The sequence below is a fragment of the Lissotriton helveticus genome, chromosome 8 (genome assembly GCF_964261635.1).
Source record: "Lissotriton helveticus chromosome 8, aLisHel1.1, whole genome shotgun sequence".
Lineage (NCBI taxonomy): Eukaryota > Metazoa > Chordata > Amphibia > Caudata > Salamandridae > Lissotriton > Lissotriton helveticus.
This window is the reverse complement of record NC_136069.1, coordinates 1,196,128,188-1,196,148,356: the sequence shown is the minus strand read 5'-3', so window position 1 is coordinate 1,196,148,356 and position 20,169 is coordinate 1,196,128,188. Positions and strand designations below refer to the sequence as shown.

Sequence of the window (20,169 nt, the reverse complement as noted above, 5' to 3'; positions counted from 1 at the left end):
CATCCAGTGACAGAGACCATGAGTTGCTTTAGTGGGGGGAACGTCAGTAGATTCATCTGCAAAACCCAGCAGAGTACCCTTTACAGTGTTACGCAACCTGGCATAAATACAAATTTTAAAAGTGGTGGCATCCCCCTGGGTGCGGACCTGCTTCAAAGACAGCATGGAGGAAAACTTAAACTTAGCTACACACTGCAAAAATAACTTGAATGCCCCAACATATGATATCAATGTGCCCAATTTACTCTCCAGTAAGCATCTTTTTCACCTCCACAGCAAGTCTGACTATACCACCACCAGTTCACAGCACCTACAAAAATGCTACACATTTTTCAAGTGAGGCTTTGCTTCAAGTGTGATGGCATCTAGGGGTAGCCAAAATATTATGTTCTGCCCGTAGAATTGGTGGAATTTTAGCCATTCCGCTGGAATTGGTGGAATTTTAGCCACTCCGCTGGAATTGGTGGAATTTTAGCCACTCCGCTGGAATTGGTGGAATTTTAGCCACTCCGCTGGAATTGGTGGAATTTTAGCCACTCCACGTTACACTTTAATGAAGAGTTCTGGCCAAATTCTACCAATCGCTGTGTGGCAGAATATTTCTCCTGCGAGGCTCCAGAATATGCGAGTGAGATTTGGCATCCCCTAGCGCGTTTTTCTAATGTGGGCAAAGGCCAGCGTTCACGAGCGGTTGTGGTCAGAGGGCTGCCGTTTGAGTAGATTTGCTGCCTCTTGTGCAGATTGTCAACTCGAGCGGCAGCAGAGCCACCTCGAATGACTGCACATTCTTGTGCAACTCATGGCTCGTGCTACCGGTGCTAAATTGCAGCACGAGTTGCATATTTTCCACCTGTTCACGGAATTCTGGTGAATCTTGCTGAGTTTTTCTTTAACTCCGCAAGTTCCACCCTCCCCTAGTGGCATCTCTCCAGCATAAATATTTTAACGCTCCAACATATGGTACCGATGTGCCCAATTAACTCTCCACATTGAGCACATTTTCATCCCCAATCCCACATAGCGGATCTGACCATGCCTCCACCAGTTCACATTAGTTACAAAAATGCTACACATTTTTCAAGTGAGCCTTTGCACATCTTCTGGTGTGCAGCTTATTCTACACTGGAATGTAACATTATTCATCTGTATCTTGAAAACAAACAGTGACGCATTTTCCTGATTCGGAATTGTGGTACTGTGATCTGCCTTAGGGGGAAAGGCTTTCCCTATAACAGTGAGTGAGGTCGGGGAACAGAAACTTGGGAAATGGGCGGGAAACTAATATTCTAGACTCTATTAATAAGGAAGAAATTCCGCTATATGGGCCAGAAATCTCTCTTTTTCTGCTTCATTGGAAAATGTGACTCTTTCTTCAAGGCAACTTCTATATTTAGCATTTCCTGCTACTTCTAAATGTGGCACTTTAGGCAAGGTGTGATTAATTAAATATATATTCTGATATTCATTGAAACGAATTCCTTTTGCAAATTTCACTTGCCAGAGGTTGTGGGTTTATTGCTACAGAAATCTCAGGTTTCCATAGAAACTCTAACCTGGTTATTGTGATGGCAGAACAAGAGAGAAACCAATTACAGGCCATCATCAATGAAGCAGTGTACTAATGGGATTAAGAGGCATAAAGAGAACATTTGTTCTATGGGCAAAGGTTGTTGGATGCACAGACAGGGCAAGTTGGGTGGCTGAAATACACACTTGCAAATTTGTTACACACTAGCTCCCACTAGTTCCATTACTCAGCAAATCCAATGAGTGTGCGGATCTGTTCGAAAGATCTATCTATCTATCTATCTATCTATCTATCTATCTATCTATCTATCTATCTATCTATCTATCTATCTATCTATCTATCTATCTAAAGTAGCAGCTGGCAGGGAACGGGGTTGGCAGTTCGGGCTGGACTGTTCCCATGAGGCACAGGGTCAGACTGATTTGCATATAGCCATGTCTGAACTGGGGTGGTGGAGTGAGCTAAATAATGATGATGGATTAAACCTAGATCAGTTGACTGGGGGTGAGTGTTTGATTTTCTCAAAAGTTCCGTCCATCATCCCCTTTGGTATCGCTTTGTTCGCCCTAAGTTGGCAGGGTATGCCCAGACATGGGTCCCTTTCTCACTCTGCCACTGGATTCAAGATAGCCTGGCTGATGAGGGTTATGAACCCCAAACCGGTCTCAGGATGCTTGTTTCCGGTCCAGGGAAGAGATGGCTTGGCAGTTCGGGCTGGACTGTTTCCATGAGGCACAGGTCAGACTGATTTGCATATGGCCATGTCTGAACTGGGGTGTTGGAGTGAGCTAAAGAATGATGATGGATTAAACCCAGATCAGTTGACTGGGGGTGAGGGTTTGATTTGCTCAAATGCTCCGTCCATCATCCCCTTTGGGAACGGCAGGGTGGCGGGGTGGGGTGAACTAAATATTTTAAAAAACACTTACCTCTGTCCCCACAGCTGCTGGCCGCAGTCTCTTCTCCTTTGCTTCGACCCGGAAGGTGGAAGCCCCCAGGCTTCCCTAAGCCAATCACAATGCTGCAATACAGCGTTGTGATTGATCTGAGCACCGTGGTTCGGAGCTCAGATGAGGACTAGGATCCTGAGCATGTTTCCCACCAGGCTGTGCATTACAGCCTGATGGGGAACATCCTAATTGTGCATGAGTGTTTGGCCTGACACAGACGGCCTACCAAGAAGTCATGCACACTTGGGGGGAGATTTACTAGGATTTTGCGCCGTGTTTGCATCACAAAAGTGACGCAAATCAGCGCAAAACTTTTTTTTCCTAATTAACTTTCCAGCGCTAAACTTATTTAAATGGTACTACATGTACCCAGGGTCTGTAAATTAAATCCTACTAGTAGGCCTGCAGCACTCATTTGGGCCACCCACTAAAGTAGCTTTTTAAAACATGTTTCAGGCCTGCCACTGCAATCTTTAGGACAGTTTTAAACTGCCATTTTGATATGGCAAAATAAACCTTTTTCCAGGTGCAAAACGTCCTTTTTAATATATATCTCATTTCTAAGGCAGACCCTAAAGGCCCATAGAATAGGGTACATTGTATTTAAACAGTAGAATATGGATGTTTAAGTTTTATATCTCACTGTTGTAAGGCCCAATTGACTAACACTGGGTTACCTTATTATATGTAATAAGTGCTAATTTTACATTGGGAGCAGATAGAAATTTACAATTTTTCACTCAAAATAATTGTAATTTAAAATCTTCTTTAATTGACAAGTCAACTTTTAGGTCACAAAAAGTTTATCTTTTTGAAAGGTGGCTTTTTCTTGTCCTCACCATTTATGCCTTCTGCCCGTGTCCTGGGTCACATGCCTCCGAATGTCTCTGCTGTTAGGGTTTGTGTATCGCTTCCAGATTGTGACACAATGGGACTATGTGTGGGGAGGATGGGCTATACTGCCATGATGACCCGGGACGGAGCTGTGGCCTTCCCCACTTGTACTTCAAAGGGCTGGCCTCCAGAGCCACTCATCAGAACATTCCTGGACCAGTGGACAGTACAGAAGAAGGCCTACCCTGCTGCCAGAGAACTGCCCTGCTGCTCGGAGGACTACTCTGCTGTCTGAGAAGGTAAAGATAACCAGAGTGACTCCAAGGGTCAGTTGGCAGACCTCCTGTGTGAGCTATAGAGACATAAGTTTCAGAGTCTACCCTGCAACTGCTCAGCTGACCTGCTCAACTGGACCTGTGACTGGACCTGCTCCTGATCAGAACTGACACTGTGCAACGCAGCACAGGACTTTGCATTTCATTTCCTGATTGGAACTAATGCAGAGCAACATGAAGCCTTGCTTCAAAGACATGAATTACAACTCTCAGCAGGCCTAACCTGATCCCTGTATCTTGCCCCACAGCTTTAAAATTGAATACCTTTGATTCTACTAATTGAGTTTTTGTAATTATGGTATTATATTAGGTATTAAAAGTTACTCTACTTTTGAAATTGGTTTGGGATTTTCAGTTTGTTACTGTTTGTGTACTACATAAATACTTTAAACATTGCCTCTAAGTTAAGCTTAACTGCTTTGTGCCAAGCTACTAGAGGGTAGTAACAGGTTAATTTAGTGACTTTTGTGGTTCACCCTGACAAATCAAATCAAATCAAGAATATTTATTGAGCGCACATATCACCAGAAAAGTCTCATGGCGCTTGTGGACGACTCTGACTTTCCAACTAGAAAGAAGATCTTGCTGGTTTTAATGGTCAAACAGCTGTGGTTGTTTCCTGAGTGGGCTTTTACTCCCCTCAACCAATAACCCAATGTCTTACTGTTAGTAGATCTGGCCAACAATGTTTAGCGTCCATTCTTGCCAGTTGCTAACCATCTGGGATGTGGAAGGGCTCTGGGCTGATGGCCGTTGTTGGAAAGAGGGTGCAGACAGTATGCACTTATTGCTACTGGCTTCCACCATTGTCCACAGGGTTTTAGATGGGTAAGGTCCTTTTAGGTCTCAGACCCAACAGTAATTAAAAAACAAAAAATGAAACAGGTCTTAATTGGGCCCTATCTTCATGCCGTTAACAGAACTGTTACAAGCACGGATAGATTTCTGAACAATGAATGTAAAAAATGTGAAGGTAATCCATGTCAGTGATTTAGTTCTAGTTTATATTTCACATTTTATTTAATTTTGTATTCCCTAGCGATTTCCAGGATGGTGTGTTTTTGTATTTTTGTCATGTAGCATATTACTCTTGTATAGTGGGTACTTTGAACGGAGTTGCCTCCGGCCCACGATTGAGATCTCTGGAGTGGAGAATGCAGGTAATGTGAATTTATCGCAGTGCCTGTCAGTGAGTCCAAAGGGGGTCAGAATACATCATCATACAATCCTTGGTCTCTCCGCAGAGTGTACAGAGAAATGGTCACGTATTCCAGTTGCAATTGGGATTCTGTGCAAATGTGTGGGAAGGTGGTTTACCCTTATCAAAATATAGACAAGGCAGAAGTAAAAGAAAATGTAGTGCTTACAGGTGAGTGGATGTGTTGTGTCTCTGGGGGTGGTGAAGTGAAGGAGGTGCGAGGAAGAACATTCAGAAGAGAGTAAAGTGGGGCTGGAGTGGAAAGAGATGATGCACAAAATATGTAAATGGAGGCAAGGAGATAAAAAGGTTGCACGTGTCTAACGGAGTGAGCATGACAGGAGTTATTGAGATACTCTGATGACCACTTAAACCTTCAACGGACCACAGTAATGTTTAATTCACAGTCTCATAATTTCAGAATTGAACCATGTTCAATATAAATTACAATACAATCGTTGTTACTCATTTATCTTAAACAGTTAACAACCATTGGAAAAGCCAATAGTCTTAACTGGTTTTATGTGTATGTCAATTGTTGTTTTATATATCTGAAGCAATAAAAGAAAGCTCAAAGAGGCACCAAAATACTGGTCTGGTGGCACACTATAGAAATCACAGTAAACTAGTTTAAATGTTTAAGCCACACCCTTAATTGCATGGCCACACCACTTTTAGCGACCCAGCACGTTTTTAATCCCACCTAAAGCTCTGAAAGTCCCTTTGCAAAATTACACTTTCTTTTGGCGTTGCCAATCCCCTCCCTTTTATGGAGAAGGAGTTTCAAAAATGTCACTGTGTAAATAGAGAGAAGAAGGTCTCCCTGTCTGCACTCACACCGGGTTGCAAAAATTTGTTGAAGGTATCCAGCCTCATGAATATTGATTAGGCAGGGTATCTATGGGTCATTATGACTACACGCTCTTTGGGCTGAATTGATACACCAGGATCAGAGCAAACAACTGCCCACCGCCCTGGGATGTGCATATTGACTGATTACCAATGTGGTGATTTAATGGTAAAAGAGGCTGTCTTTTCTCGTGGTTGTGATCGTGTAGTCGTAGTTATGTGGGTGAGGTATGTGTTTGCACGTTTCTTGATTAGTTGTGTTGGCGGGAACGATTGTGTCATCCTCTGCTTTCCTACATCAGCATCTAAAGTGCAATATATGCGGATACGGCCTTACATCTTACATAAAAAGCTGATATTTTATTGAGATTCTGTATATAAACATTGTGGTTTCTTTAAATATGTAATGTAATAAAAAGGCAGAATTTTCAGAAACGACAGTTTTTTTTATAAAAATGTTTTAATTATATACTCAATATATAGTATCAGAGAATGCAAGAAGTTTGAATAGAATGCAGGTGGACTTGACAGAGTCAAGTGCTTGGTTACTTTGTGCTTGCATGTTTCTTTTGTGTTGCAATCTGTTCTATTAATACATGTGAGCCACAGAGCGAAAGGTGCTCTCAATTGGGAAGCCAACAATGCATGAATAAAGGTAATGCTACTCTTTATAGTAAGAGAGGCGCTTAATAGTCGTCGTAGTTGACGCTTGCTCCATGTCTGAAGGTATGTGGATTTCTTGGTCCTATTGCTGCATCCTCATCATAGTGGTGCTGGTAGTACCCCCCATGGTATTCACTGCCACCGCGGCCCATATTCTTCCAGTAGGTCATATCATCTTCAAATTTCTGCAGAAAATGGACACATAATGGTAAGCCAAACACATAATACATAGCGTGGGACCGAAAACATTTTTATTTTTGCCTAACAACGTGTTTAATGATGTATATAAAAGTGTTACTCTGTTTCTCAGAAAAAAATGAATGAATACATTAATGAACACATAAGGCAACTCTTATCAGGCAACAGCAGGTAGGTATGTAAAAGATATGGGCTTGGGTTTCTTTTTTTATTGTCCTACGGCTGTTCTCAGTGGTTACATATTCTGGGAGCATATTAAAGTTAGTAACCTGGAGCATACTGTCCTCCTTTGATAGGGTAGTTGGTACTTTTCCTGAGCTATGAAGGAGCAATTGGTAGAAGGAGGAGTGGCAACGTCGACCGACATATGGGGGCATATTTACAAAGGAAGTGGTGGAGGGAGGCATTAGCCTTCCTGGCTTAATGCCTCACTCACCCACTTCAGAAACGCAGATTATTTATGTGCAGGAAGGTCCCCCACTGATACACGGATCAATCTGTTTATCTATAATGAACCAGACAAACATGGCCCACAATGCCTGCAGTGCAACAGAATGCAATACTGTATCTTTGTCACCCTTGGATATAGGTGATTGTGGAGATAAATGTAAGTAGGATTTTCTCTGCGATTAATCTGCTTCCCCGTACCAAGGAGGGTATTACTGCATTGGCTCTATACATGTCAGGTAAGCTCACATTCGCCAACTGCTAGAGCCTCTATTTACAAAAATCCATTGCCTGACCCTGCATGTATGGACATATATTCTCTAAGAACTATAGGAAACTATCTTCTACATCCATCCCAATTTGTTAAACTGACTCTTGTCCTTCTGCATACCTTGGATTCTCCTTGAAAGGATAAGTTATTGTGCTTGGGGCAATCAACCAAGTTCATTATCTTGCATGATCTATTCAAATTCGTCTTCTATGTTCTTTGTGTCCAAGCGCTTGCCATTGAGGACTTGTCACACTTGTGAATGGGCCTGGTGAGTCTCCATCAAATCAGTTCACAATATGCAGCAGTTACACATCTCAACACTACAACTCGAAATGTGGGGCCGCTCGTCCTTCTTAGTCATAAGGCAACATCAATGTCCACATTGCAGTACGATTACTTATCCAAATGAAAGGATGTGACCACCCTATTATGCTTTAAAGTATCTTGTCGTAATCTGCCTGGGCATGCCCTGAAAAGCAAAATAATATGGGTAGGTAAATCAATATAGTAAGAGAAATATATTCTATTGATAATATGGGAAACCTGCTCAGTGATTCCATGGATAGTGCCATCTGCCTCATTCCCAAAACAACATTTCTTTCATACTCTTATCAATTTTGTCCAGACATTAAAAAGTTGATATGTGCATTTGCAAACAAAATCAAATTTAAATAAATTCATGAAGAGTGTAAAACTGCCTCTGGATTTCCATTGGTGGGACAAAGTATTTTGAGTGCAAAGGAATCAAAGGGGCACACATTGTGATTCTAGTTTAGTGTGTCAGCATCTGGGTCTAAATCTACCTGCTCGGGTCTGAAAGGTCTAGCGAGTAGGCTTTGTGAAGGATAGTTTTGAGTATGACCTCTGTATTAATTGGAGGAACATCCATGGATTGGACATATAAGGGATGTGTGTCCTTCACCAAATGGATAGACATGCTTGCACAACCTAGCATAGCTGTCCATCGAGTGAGATTGTGTGTGTCAAGGTAGTGTAAATCTGAGGCAGTGCCAAAAACGAATGCCATGCAAGCGTAGATATTAGAACGGCGCATGTGGAGAAATGTTTTTATTTCTCCATGTTTTTGCTTTTTCTCTGTGTGCTGCATTCTATCACACATAAAAAGAGCAAAAAAGCCATTAATGAGTGTTTCAGTACAGGAACGTTTCCATTCCTGCACATAAACAATCATTAGATAATGACGATTTACTACTTCTATGTGTGCTGCAGAAGGCACCACACAAAGAAGAAACAAATCGCCGTTATGGATTGTTTATGTGCAGGAAGGGACACCTTCCTGCACATAAACAATCATTCCCTACAATGCAGGCACCCTTGCACTATGGTGCAAGGGTGCCTGTATTGATGCTAGGCAGCTAATTTTAGGGCCAGCACTAGGGAAAACACAGGGGTGCGTCATATTGTAGTAAATACAGTGCATCCCTGCATTTTGAAAATGTCGGAGTGCGGTGCTGCCAAATTTGGCACAGCTCTGCGCTCTGACATTTTATTGTAAATATGCCGCTAAATTTGGGACTCACGTCTCAATGGGAGGTAAGCTGTTTTATTAACTCCAACAGCGAATGAGTAATCTACTTAATCACCTTGTGTGCTTTGCTTTGTAGGAATGAACACTAGGAAGGTTAAGACACGGATAATCAAACACAAGAGTAACGTAAGGTACAGGTGTTCCATTACAATATTGACTAATCATTTTCTGGACATGTCACATTATGAAGACGACATAAACTGGGCAATAATGGAGAAACCTCAATTATCATGCTTTCCCACTGTTAGACCACTTGCTCTCCTAAAGAAATAACAATGCTGGGTATTTCAATCAATCAATCAGGGGAATTGTAAGCACACAACTCACCCATAAGGGTCTAAAGCCGCTAGGGGGGGGCGTGGTTTGCAGCTCCTTTCAGTTGAAGAGCCAGGTCTGAAGATGTTCAGGGTGAGGGCATGTCTGATGTCGATCGGGAGCTCAGTCCAGGTCTTGGCCGCAATGTAGGAGAACACCCTTCCTCCTGTCCTGGCTTTGCGGATGCACAGGGTTTCGGTGAGGGCGAGGTCAGAGGATCGGTGGTTTCTCTTGGGTAAGTGGAAAGAGATCTTCTCGTTGAGGTATTTGGGTCCGGTGTTGTGAAGGCATTTGTAGGCGCGGGTGAGTATCTTGAAGGTGACTCTTTTCTCTATGGGGAGCCAGTGGAGACAGCGCAGGTGTTGGGTGATGTGTTTGTGTCAAGGAATGCCGAGGACGAGGCTGGCAGCGGTGTTATTTATGCTCTGGAGTTGGTGGAGCTTAGACCTGTTGATCCCGGCATAGAAGGCGTTTCCGTAGTCCAGTCTGCTGGTTACAAGTGCGTGTGTGACGGTCTTCTTTGATTCTGGGGCATCGATTTGAAGGTCTTTCGGAGGATGAGGAGGGTGTGGAAGCAGCTGGAGGCGACGATATACCATTGACTACACTGTGTGACTCATGATTTCACCCCTTAAAAACGGATCTTTCAATGCCAGAATCGGATTTTGTGTCTCTTTCCTTGACAGTTTGGTCTAATGCTACATAGATAACAAAATCAGCCAACCCATGATTATGAGCTTACCCAGTCAAGTTGTGTCTCCTGGCTCTGGTAACACTATATACATAGAACTATGAGATACCTTGTTGACAGTCCTAAGTTTTAGAATTTGCTGTGATTTTTTCCCCAAATATGAAGCTCATTCACCTATATTCGGGTAAATGGATTTATTTTTTTACACCACAATGGTTCAATCATGTGAGCCAGTCACTCACTACAAGCCGTGACATTCACATCCGACTACAGGCAACAACTACACCCCCCAATGTCAATCGTTTCTGTGCAAAATACAAGCAGGTCTCCCTTCCCCACCACTGATGTGAGTGGAGCTGGCAGCATTACACTCTGTTTCACTGTGTGCACCATGTATTGGGAACCAAAATCAGTGTCAGCTGCCATAAATAAAAAGTGGTGAGGCGGGGGAGATGGTGCGAGGGGAGCTCGGGAGAGGGAGTTTGAGGGGGAGTTTAATAATAATTTAAAAAAAGAAAGGTAAACTTACCTGCAGCTGCTGGCCGCCCCCTGCGTCGCGCCTCATTCGTCTGGTCCTCCCAGCTGACACTCCCTGTGCAATCCCTGCACTGCTCTCATACTATGAGAGCAGCGCTGGGATTGGCCTGAGCAGGCTGTAATGTCACTGCGCTCAAGACAGGGTGTCTGTTCTGTTTCTCCAGCCTGGCTGTTCAATACGAGAGGGCTAGAGAAACCTAAGACGGCTGGCCAAACACACATGCACACTTAGAAGTGCACATAGTACTCCTCCTCCCCCTCCCGTGGCCCTGCCCCCCCTCTCTACTACATGCTGGCTCAGCCAGCAACTGAAAAATAAAACGATGAAAGTATATTTTTTATTTTTCAGGTGCTAGCTCTGAGACAGTGGGGCGATGCTTCTCTACCTTTGAGTAGGAGCCACCCCTGACCAAAATCACTGGGCCGATTTACAAAGGTAAACTGAGATGAAAGTCTAACTTTTCGACTTTTGGTATTTATAAAGGACATTTACAAATAGTAAAGTTAGACATTTGACACAGGTCTTGGTCTCAGTTAAAATTAAAACCAAAACATAAGTTTAACTGAGACAAACATCTAACTTTACTACTCGTAAATGCCCTTTGTGAATAGCGAAAGTTGTAAAGTTAGAATTTCGTCCTAGTTTACCTTTGTGAATCGGGTCCTACATTTCTCAAAGTCCTGCATGTAATCGGATGTACTTCTCTGCCTACCAATGTGAGTGCAACTGGACGCAATATACTCTGTCTCTCTGTGCACAGGGCACTGGGAACGAAAACATTTCTCCACGTCTAGCTTGTAACACAACACAGTTCCTGTGCACGCTGAGACGATGAATCTGGCTCACAACTTGAGCGATATATAAAGTGCACTGCCGACTGTACATTGTTCCCTCATTTCTAATTCACAAGATCGATGGGCACGCATGCACCAAGAACCAAGTAAGTGGGGTAGGGGATGTTCATTTGAAATTCTTGACATATTTTCCACCACCTAGGGGCAGACACTAGTTAGATCCTGGAGTTCCATTCCTTGAGACTCTGCCCATTTCTTTATACAATGTTATTGCTTATTGCATTACAGCTCATGCTCTATGGAGGTTACCACACATTGAGGCAACATAGTTTCACTTTTTATCTTCATCTCCATATCTTAATTGATTTATTTATTCTTAATACTTTCTCATTTAATATATTAACATTAAACCCCCATGCCAGTTCTGGAGGGTGAGTTGAAATGTATACATTATTTTTATTTTTTATTTTTGTATAGCACAAATCACCACTGGTCTCTAAGCGCTTTTAAAGAAAGGAACAAAACGGATAGCCACCGGTGATCCGCCAGCAACCAAGCTGGCAGTTTAAATTGAGGCTGTTGTCTTTTTAAACAAGTGGGTCTTCAGAGGCTTCCTGAAGGATAAAAGCACCGATTCCCCTTGTACGATTTCTGGTAGCTCGTTCCAGATTTGAGGAAGGAGGACCGACAGAGCTCTACCACCCTTGGATTTGAGTTTAAATCTCGATGGGGCAAGCTTACAGGCCTTGGAGGAGCGCAAGGCTCTGCCTGGGGTGTACTCTACTAGTCGATCTTTAATGTATTTAGGAGCCTCTCCATAAATAGCTTTGTGGGCAATACAAAGGCACTTAAATTGCGCTTGATGTTCAATGGGCAACCAGTGCAATTTATGTAGAAGGGGGTAGCTCGTGTTCTCCTCGGTAGGGGGAAGATGAGCCTGGCTGCACCATTTTGAACTACCTGCAATTTCCTGAGGAGCTTCCGAGGGAGGCCTAGATAAAGAGCATTGCCATAGTCCAGCCGAGAAATAACTGTGGTGGACACAATGGATTGTAATGCCGGAACAGAGAGAATGGGAACAGGTTTCCGCATTGAGTCACACAGGGTAGGAAACCGCACAGACCTACGAGATGTTTAGATCTATGGTGTTCAGTGTTCACGTGTGGCTTAAGTTTGATCACTATTGCTGTATCTATACTGTATGATTATTTTACGTATGTTTTAAGCATCTCATACAATACACAAATACACCTGTGGAGCTCAACCACTAGAAAGATAATTAGTGTTGTATTCCAACCTTTATTTTACATTCACTAGTTCACTGCACTAAGATAAGCTGAGAAGGACAGGTCCTGATGAAGGCCACTGCACCTCTTTGATGAAGGCATTTGTTTGAGGCAGACACTTGTGGACCACACTCTGCACGTGAAATCTATCTCTGCTTCCTTTACAACATTAAAGATGGAGTCTCCCAGGAGGAATCTGTAATATCTTCTCTTCATTGATTATCTCTCCTCTGCACGACTTTTCATACTTCACCCACTTTTTCAATAGGAATAGACCCCCTAATCACATCTCCCATACTGCTCTTCTCTAAGAAGGGATGAAGCCTACACTGGTATCCTGCAAACATGAAGAGGAGCCCAGTGATGAAGCAGGCCACCCTTGGGTGGATGAGGGTTTTCGTTCTTAAAGAAGGATTTATTCCTTTCACAATTGTGGAACATACAGTCCCTCTTGAACTACAGTCTGGAGTATTCATGTTTAATGTGCATATGATAGGGCTCCAACAAACATAAAGCTTCAACTAAATTATCAATAGGAAACTGGTATTGGTGGCTGATGTTTTGAAGAAGACAGCAGGATGTGTCCAAGGTGGAAAGAATCAAAGCGAAGTCAGGGTTAGAGAGGAGTCTTTCAATTTACTAGAGCTTGTTAGAGTTTCACCATTTCCTCTGCTCGCCCCCCATTGAAGTACCCAGGGAGGTGCTCTCGTGCATCTCCCACTTCCACCTCACTCTAGTCTATCCCTTGGAGCCCTGCTCCCCAGCTCGGTGGCAGAGGGACCACTGTAGCACCAGGAAGGTACTGAAATTTAGGGCTCAAGTGCTTCGAGAGTAGATCCAGAGCAAAGACAGTTGGGGAGCTCACAGACCGTGTGTGGTACAGTGGTACTGAGGCTTCTGTGTCCAAGCTGGCTGGTACTACCTCCTGGAACATCATCATCAAAGTAGTTTATTTCGGATTAAAACAGCTTACATCATAATCAAAAGAGTCAACTGAAATCGTTATGATTGAGATCAAATCAGCGATAGTAAAATCGCTCATAGCAATATATAGTATGTGTCCAAGTGAAAAGTATGCCATTCTAGCATTATCAGCCTTAAAAAATATCATAAAGTGCGAATGCTAAGGCAAAGAAGCAGACTAATATTAACACCAGCAATCAAATGAGACTGCACTTGCATTGTCTTAAAGTACCATAATTACAATAAGTGCAAAGCAAGCAATACCTAGCGAAAGTTCTTGGATGACCAATATAATCATGGTCGGTCAATGGTCAACCTCGGCACAGAAGCTTTCTTGTGAATAATCCATGTGGAGGATAAGAATTTAGCGACACTGATATATATCATTTCGTTCATATCAGATCTCCTGGAACAGTCAACCCTCCTTCCCGGGTTGCAGCCTTTTGCTTCCTTGCTCCTAATGACTCAGGGGCATTTCACTGCAACAAGACTGAAGCTGGAGGGACAACTAATAGCCCCAACACTCTGGAAACACTTCATCAGCACTAGTAGAGGCCTCGTCCCTACTTCTATTTCATTTAACCTCACCACATAAATTAGCTGGTAGCCAGTACCATCACTATGCCAGTGCTGCCCAGCAACTTATCTCTAATGCCCAGGGCCGGGCTGGCCGTAGCAGGCATCGGGTGTTTACCCGGCAGGCTGGAATGGTGGGCGCCAGTTTTACAGCTGTGGAGGCAGGTTTTGTTAGTGATGGCCAATTTTGCAACCGTGCTGCAATATCAGCCCCCGGTAATAAAAGCAGCAGCTGCACCCCCACATGCCCGTGCCCACTGGCGGTGGGGGGTTGCGGGGATACTGGTCTGACTAAATTGCCAAGGCTGCTTTGGATTCCCAGTCCAGCCCTGCTAATACCCATAAGCCCTCGAGCCTGTCAATACTCTGGCTGTGTGGATCTAGTCACCACTTCCAACATAAAGGCTGACCTGCTTCGGGTCAGTCAGGGGTCAACTAGCGAGGTAGTGGTCACCCAGGGAACTCAATTGCAGCAGTGTCTGTACCAAGGACAGGTTCACTTTTCCACTCTTCCACCTGCCTGGCGACAGGTCACACCATACATTCACAGTCCCTGTGCGCCTTGCCTCAACATCAGTTTTCTCACTTAAACTTTGTAGTAACCTTGGGCAATTAGAACCCAACATGTACAGAAATGCATCTGGTGTACATTAAGACTGCCCATGGGCCTGTTACTGCAGCTGAGAAACATGATATATCATTATTTTGACAGTAGGTGGTGGACAGGATATTACTCTATTTTTACAGCAAGGGTGGGGAATTCACAGAATTCCACTGAGTCCTCCAATCTGCCACGTCTCAAATTGAAAACGCTTATCTTAGCATTACCTTTTATTTATGTATGTTTGTACACAGATCAGGGGAGGTAAGCACTACGCTATCCTCATAAAGGAGTGGACTAAAATGGCTGCCAATGTTCGGTGAGTCACATGCATCTTGAGTTAGGTGCAGTTGCAATTACCGGTACATTCAGTAAACCTATAGGGTGATAATGTCCACCTTTGCTTAAACGTCGTACATTTCCTTTTGAGATTGCACCTCACAAATGTAGCTGAGTTCCTACACATATACTGAATCAATAAAATGAATCCTGGATCTATTATGCTATCAACGATTGCCGCATCATATTTTTTATTTTCAACCACGCAGCACTGCAGCCGCGCTGCTGTACAACATGGACAAGAAAAACACCGAAGATTTGGTTTGATCTAGGCTGTCTCGAAGCAGACACTGGCTGCATTCACGCAGGTTTTAATGATAACACTGTGACATTCGTCATTATTCAAGACTCTGTTTTTGCTCGCAGTATTTGAATACCTACAGCTTCATCAAACCCCATGTAGATGAATTGCTGGTACCACTGCTGCACGTCTGGCTGGTTTCTGTCCCACAGCTGGCGCTTCTGACGTTTGGGGGTATTTAAGAAGGCCTTGGCTGCGTTCTCCGATACTGACACCTCCGCCTTAGAGGGAACTGGGGCTGGAAAAAAAACAGAGCAACAAAACATTACCAACATAAGTATACTTCTGCAAATTCTGCCGTTGGTCTTGCGATAATTTAGAAGTTCCATAAACTGCAGAAAAGCTCTTGTGTTAAAAAGTCACATAAATCTCGTTGAAGCATTGCAGACGGTAGTATTTTGCCAAGACTGTAGGTGGAATTTTCGCATGGATGTGCTGGTGTGCGCTGGGTGATTCCAATGAAATTTTCTAGAGGGTGCCAGTTTCTAGTTAGCAGAGACCCAGGTGGGTGTGTCACTTCTTAAGTGTACTCAATAACTTTAATACATTTTGTGAAATGTCTACGGTGTAATTTGTCCGATTATCATGGCACAACATTGTGGCGGCGAGGATGAGATACAAACCCACCTGTGCATGATCAGAATATTGGTGTACCCATGGGTGACGCAAGAGATTGTGGAATTTTGGTGATGGGCTGAGATGTAGAAGGGTGCATTGCCCCATATTTCTAATCTATGACAGTATATTAAACATAAAAGTATCAAAAGTGCATTAAGAAATATGTGTGTATGCTTTAGATTATAAGTTAAAATACAACGAAGGTTGATCAACATCAAAGGTCATTGCACAATCTGAATGCTGGTGGTTTACTATTTCAGTATATGGACTGCTGCAGTCAAATTTGCTAGCCGTCAAGGGGCATGAGGTGTCATTCCAACAGGTCGTAAACACAAATACCATTTGTGGTGACAGTCCAGGAGCAAGGCTTCACTTCCGTAAACATGCATCTTAGTAATGACAGTTTTGAATACATTAAGAAAATCAAACTGAGTTAAACTAGAATTCCATTATCTGTAACTAGATTTTGTTAACACTAGGGTCCAGATTTGCTAAGATTTCGTATCAGGGTTGTGTCACTTTTGTGGCATAGCCCATGCAAAATTCATTTAGGCATTTAATAAGCCATGCAACGTTTATTTGTGTGGCTTTGCTGGGTTTAGTAAATATAAAGAAATGCATAGTGCTCTGTTGCGTCACTTTGTATGGGTAGGCGTTTTCATGGGTATCTGACACAGTCCCAGATTAACTAAATGCAGTAAACCTGGCATTGTGCCAAAATGGTGTGCCTACTACAGAGCGGCAGAGACTGCTTTAGCCGGGGGTGGGTCCCAATGTGACAATGAGTATTGGCGCCCCCTCAATGACCACCTCAGCCACGGATTCCCTCACTACCACTCTTTACCACTGCCCCTCCAGTCTCTATAACCACTCTCTCTCAGATGTGGTTAATTAGTTTTATAGCGCCACTCATACCAGTGTAGGGTGTCAGAGCACTTTACATGACACACACTACACAGAGACCATCACAGATGTGTAAATCAGTGTTTAGGAAATGTTACATAAGGCAGAGGACTACAAGGTGTAGGAGTCACATCACATGTCGTCCAGACTGGTAGTCAGTATCGTTTAACAGTGCTTGGTCTGGAGAAGCAAATACTCAGAATTAAAAACTTAACACCATGGTTGGGGGTTAATTTTAATCATCTGAATTGATATATAGCCAAATTAACCTTTTTTGCAACATTCGGATAATGAAAGACTGGGGGAAAACCATAACGCTCTAAACTATACCTTGCAGCTTGCATGCAGCTCTTAGAAGAAAATTAATAGCTCACTCTTCTATGTTAGGATTATAATCTATAAACTGCAAGTAAAAAAAAGATCTTTCAGACAAAAGCAGTAACCCACTGACCTATTTACATAATATGCACTTTGTGATCTTAATGGTGTATTTTCTTTGCAGCAGGCATATTATCCCTCTAAGCTAAGTTTGGATGAATCAAAACTTCCACTTGACAAAACTCATCTTGCTCCAGGAAGAACATTAATCACCGAAGTTATCTTGACATTTTTATAGTTGCCTGAAAATGTCTGGAGGCCTGGAACGCAGCAGCAGGTGCTTTTAAAAGAATATTAGACTTGAAAATAGGGCACCCCCACCCAAAGTCAGCACCCAGTGCGGTGGCACCGGTCGCACCGCCCTAGAACCGACCCTACAGAGCGGCATAATGAGGAGATATAGATTTCTCCTAATTACTTCCTCTTTCTATGCATGATGCATTCTGCAATTCATATAGAAATAGGAAATTGCTTCTTAGAATTGCTTTTGTGCAGGAAGAAAGACCTTCCTACACAAAAGCAATCCTGACTTAACACAGGCACCCTTGTAGCATGGTGCAAGAATGCCTGCTTTGGCGTTAGGCAGCGCACTGCGACAGCGCTAGGAGAGATCAGAAATGCACCATATCTTAGTAGATATGACACGTTTCTGCTATCTCCCTCTCACACAGTGCAGCACGTTTCCTCGCTGCTTTCCATTGCATGAAATATTAGTAAATCCTAAGTGTATAAGGGAGAAGATGATTGGCAGTAATATACAAATGGCTGAAAGAGCCGAGCCGAGCATGGTAACGTTGTTCTTACAAGAAGATAGTCAAAAGCCTCAAGGTCTTGTTCTCTAGCATGATGGGGAGAGAACCTATATTGAACCTGCCTAAAATCGTGTCTACCAAAAAATTCTACAAACCTATGTCTCTGAGTTTTGAGGTGAAAAATCCCTTTTGAAAGCCTAGCAAGCATACAGCATATTAATAGAAAGACAATTAATACATTGTTTGCAAAAGTGGATTTTCTGTTAGAGAACCCCAAGGTTTCTCTGTATGGATCTAAGATGGAGACTTCTGAAGGCTGATGAAAATGTTGTGAGATTGTTATTATTATCAGTACATCTGCATCATGAGACCATTTAAAAGGCAGACATTGCTTTATATAAATGCTGCAACAGTGTCCAGCAAGGATTCGCCTGGCAAAACGGTATTTACATTCTTTTGCTATAAAACATCTTTCTTCTCTGAAAGCGTTACACAATGAGGGTGATCCAGTGGTGCTCAGCCTCGCCAGTTACTATGGAGATTCTCAATGTTTACACTGATAGCACACAGAATGGACCTCAAGTGCCCCATGATTTGAAAGCTCACTCTTTTGAGGTGGTTATTGTGGTGCCACTCAATAACTACTTTGCCATGGTTGTCTGCTGCAAAAGTAGGCATCTCAGTGGCATGCATATGTTGCAACCAGCAAGAACCTCAATCCTTTTAGAAAGTTTGGCAGATATGTTCCTCTTTCTTCATCTCAGCTGCCTTTCATCTGAATCCACCGACAGCGCCACAAAGCAAGAAGTAGGTATTGGCAGCAGATTCTGTTTCTGTGCTGAAAAACTGGTTCTGTGCAAAAGAAAATGGTTTGAAATAATAAATGTTTTGGTAGCTTCTTGCCTGCGTTCTGTAACCCAGGCACAGGACTTCCAGCCAAGATCATCGACAAACTCCAGGGGGCCTAAAGCCATATTCATTACACCAGACCTGGACTGCTTAAGTTTGATTGCTTCACTCCAGCGGTAACAGACTTGAACTGGCAACCAAAAGATGAAAATAGCAGACATGATACCCGTCTACTTCACCAAGGCATCCATCTGCCCTTTCATGGTGACCAGATACCTGAGGATGATTGCCCATAAATGTCTTTTCAACTCTGTAAACACAAGTCTTTCGCTTAAAGAACCCTTTGAACACTAGACTCCCATATATAGAACCCGCCTTACTTTATCTGAGAGTAGAATAAGTCTTCCTGAGATCTGCAGATATTTGTAGACCTTTATCCCCACCTACAAGTGCTTTGAAGTGGCTAGACAGAAGCGGTAGTAATTAAATAATGTAATGTTTGGGCATGAATCTTAGGTTGATATTCATAGTTACATCTAATATCATTCCATAATTAATTTTCATTATTTTTTATTTCATAAAAGGAATGAAGAAAAATAAACGTGAGAAATCTGAAACGTATCTTCCCCCTCTCCTTAGCTTACCTTCTCTTTTCTGTAGCATCAGTCTCAGTTTGTTTCCACTTGATGGATCTAAAAGGAGAAAGCAGGATCAGATATGATAACGTTCAAGTGCAAGCTAGTCCCTACCCTAATCTCTATGCTCATTCCTGGTCTCTTGAAATGACCACAGGGTCAGCATGCATTGAGATGAGGAAAATGGAACTGGGAATAAGTGAGTGTCACGCCGCACGAATGTAGGCTGTCCTGGGATTTTGGTGGGACTTAATCCATTAACTGCTCCTGTGTATCGGTTCTGTCTACAAATACGTATTTTACATGTGGCAGATGACCGTGAGTTATGCTATGTTTTTAGTGCCCTGACAAACAGCACTGGCTTTTATTTAATTACAGTGGTTTACGCTTTCGAACTAGAGACAGAACTCAGCTTTTCACTGGGATTTTTCAGTGAATATAGATATAAATGTATCACTGAAAAAAATGAGCGTTGATTCTTGCTCAAACGCATACAATTACTAAAATTCACCAGTTATGGTTATCAATGCAATCAATGCAGTTTGTAAGTGGTGGCACTCTCCATGTGGTTATCTTCAAAACTATTGTGTGTCTGTGCCATTCCGAAATTGGTGTTAAGAGCATGGCAGACGGCACAACATGGGCACGTGTTGACGCATTGATGACCATAAATGGCAAAAATCATTGGTTATATGTGTTTAAGCAAGAACCATAACTCACCTTTTAATTGCATTTTATTTACAATGAATGTCATGTGGGCTAAACTTCCATCCCACACTGCATGCGGTCTTTGGCCGTGTACAACGGG

At 42.8% G+C, this 20,169-nt stretch overlaps 1 protein-coding gene across 1 annotated transcript in view; it reads right to left on the bottom strand.

Annotated features, from left to right (window-relative positions):
* Positions 1-6,142: 6,142 nt before the first annotated feature.
* Positions 6,143-20,169, bottom strand: part of LOC144771922 (augurin-like) — a 60,559-nt gene continuing 46,532 nt past the window's right edge. Inside the window, exons 2-4 of the mRNA XM_078656158.1 lie at positions 19,371-19,418; positions 15,307-15,464; positions 6,143-6,542 (exon numbers count right to left, since the gene is read on the bottom strand). Of these exons, the coding sequence (XP_078512284.1) occupies positions 6,381-6,542; positions 15,307-15,464; positions 19,371-19,418 (368 nt within the window). The 3' untranslated portion in view covers positions 6,143-6,380. The remainder of the gene's footprint in view (positions 6,543-15,306; positions 15,465-19,370; positions 19,419-20,169) is intronic.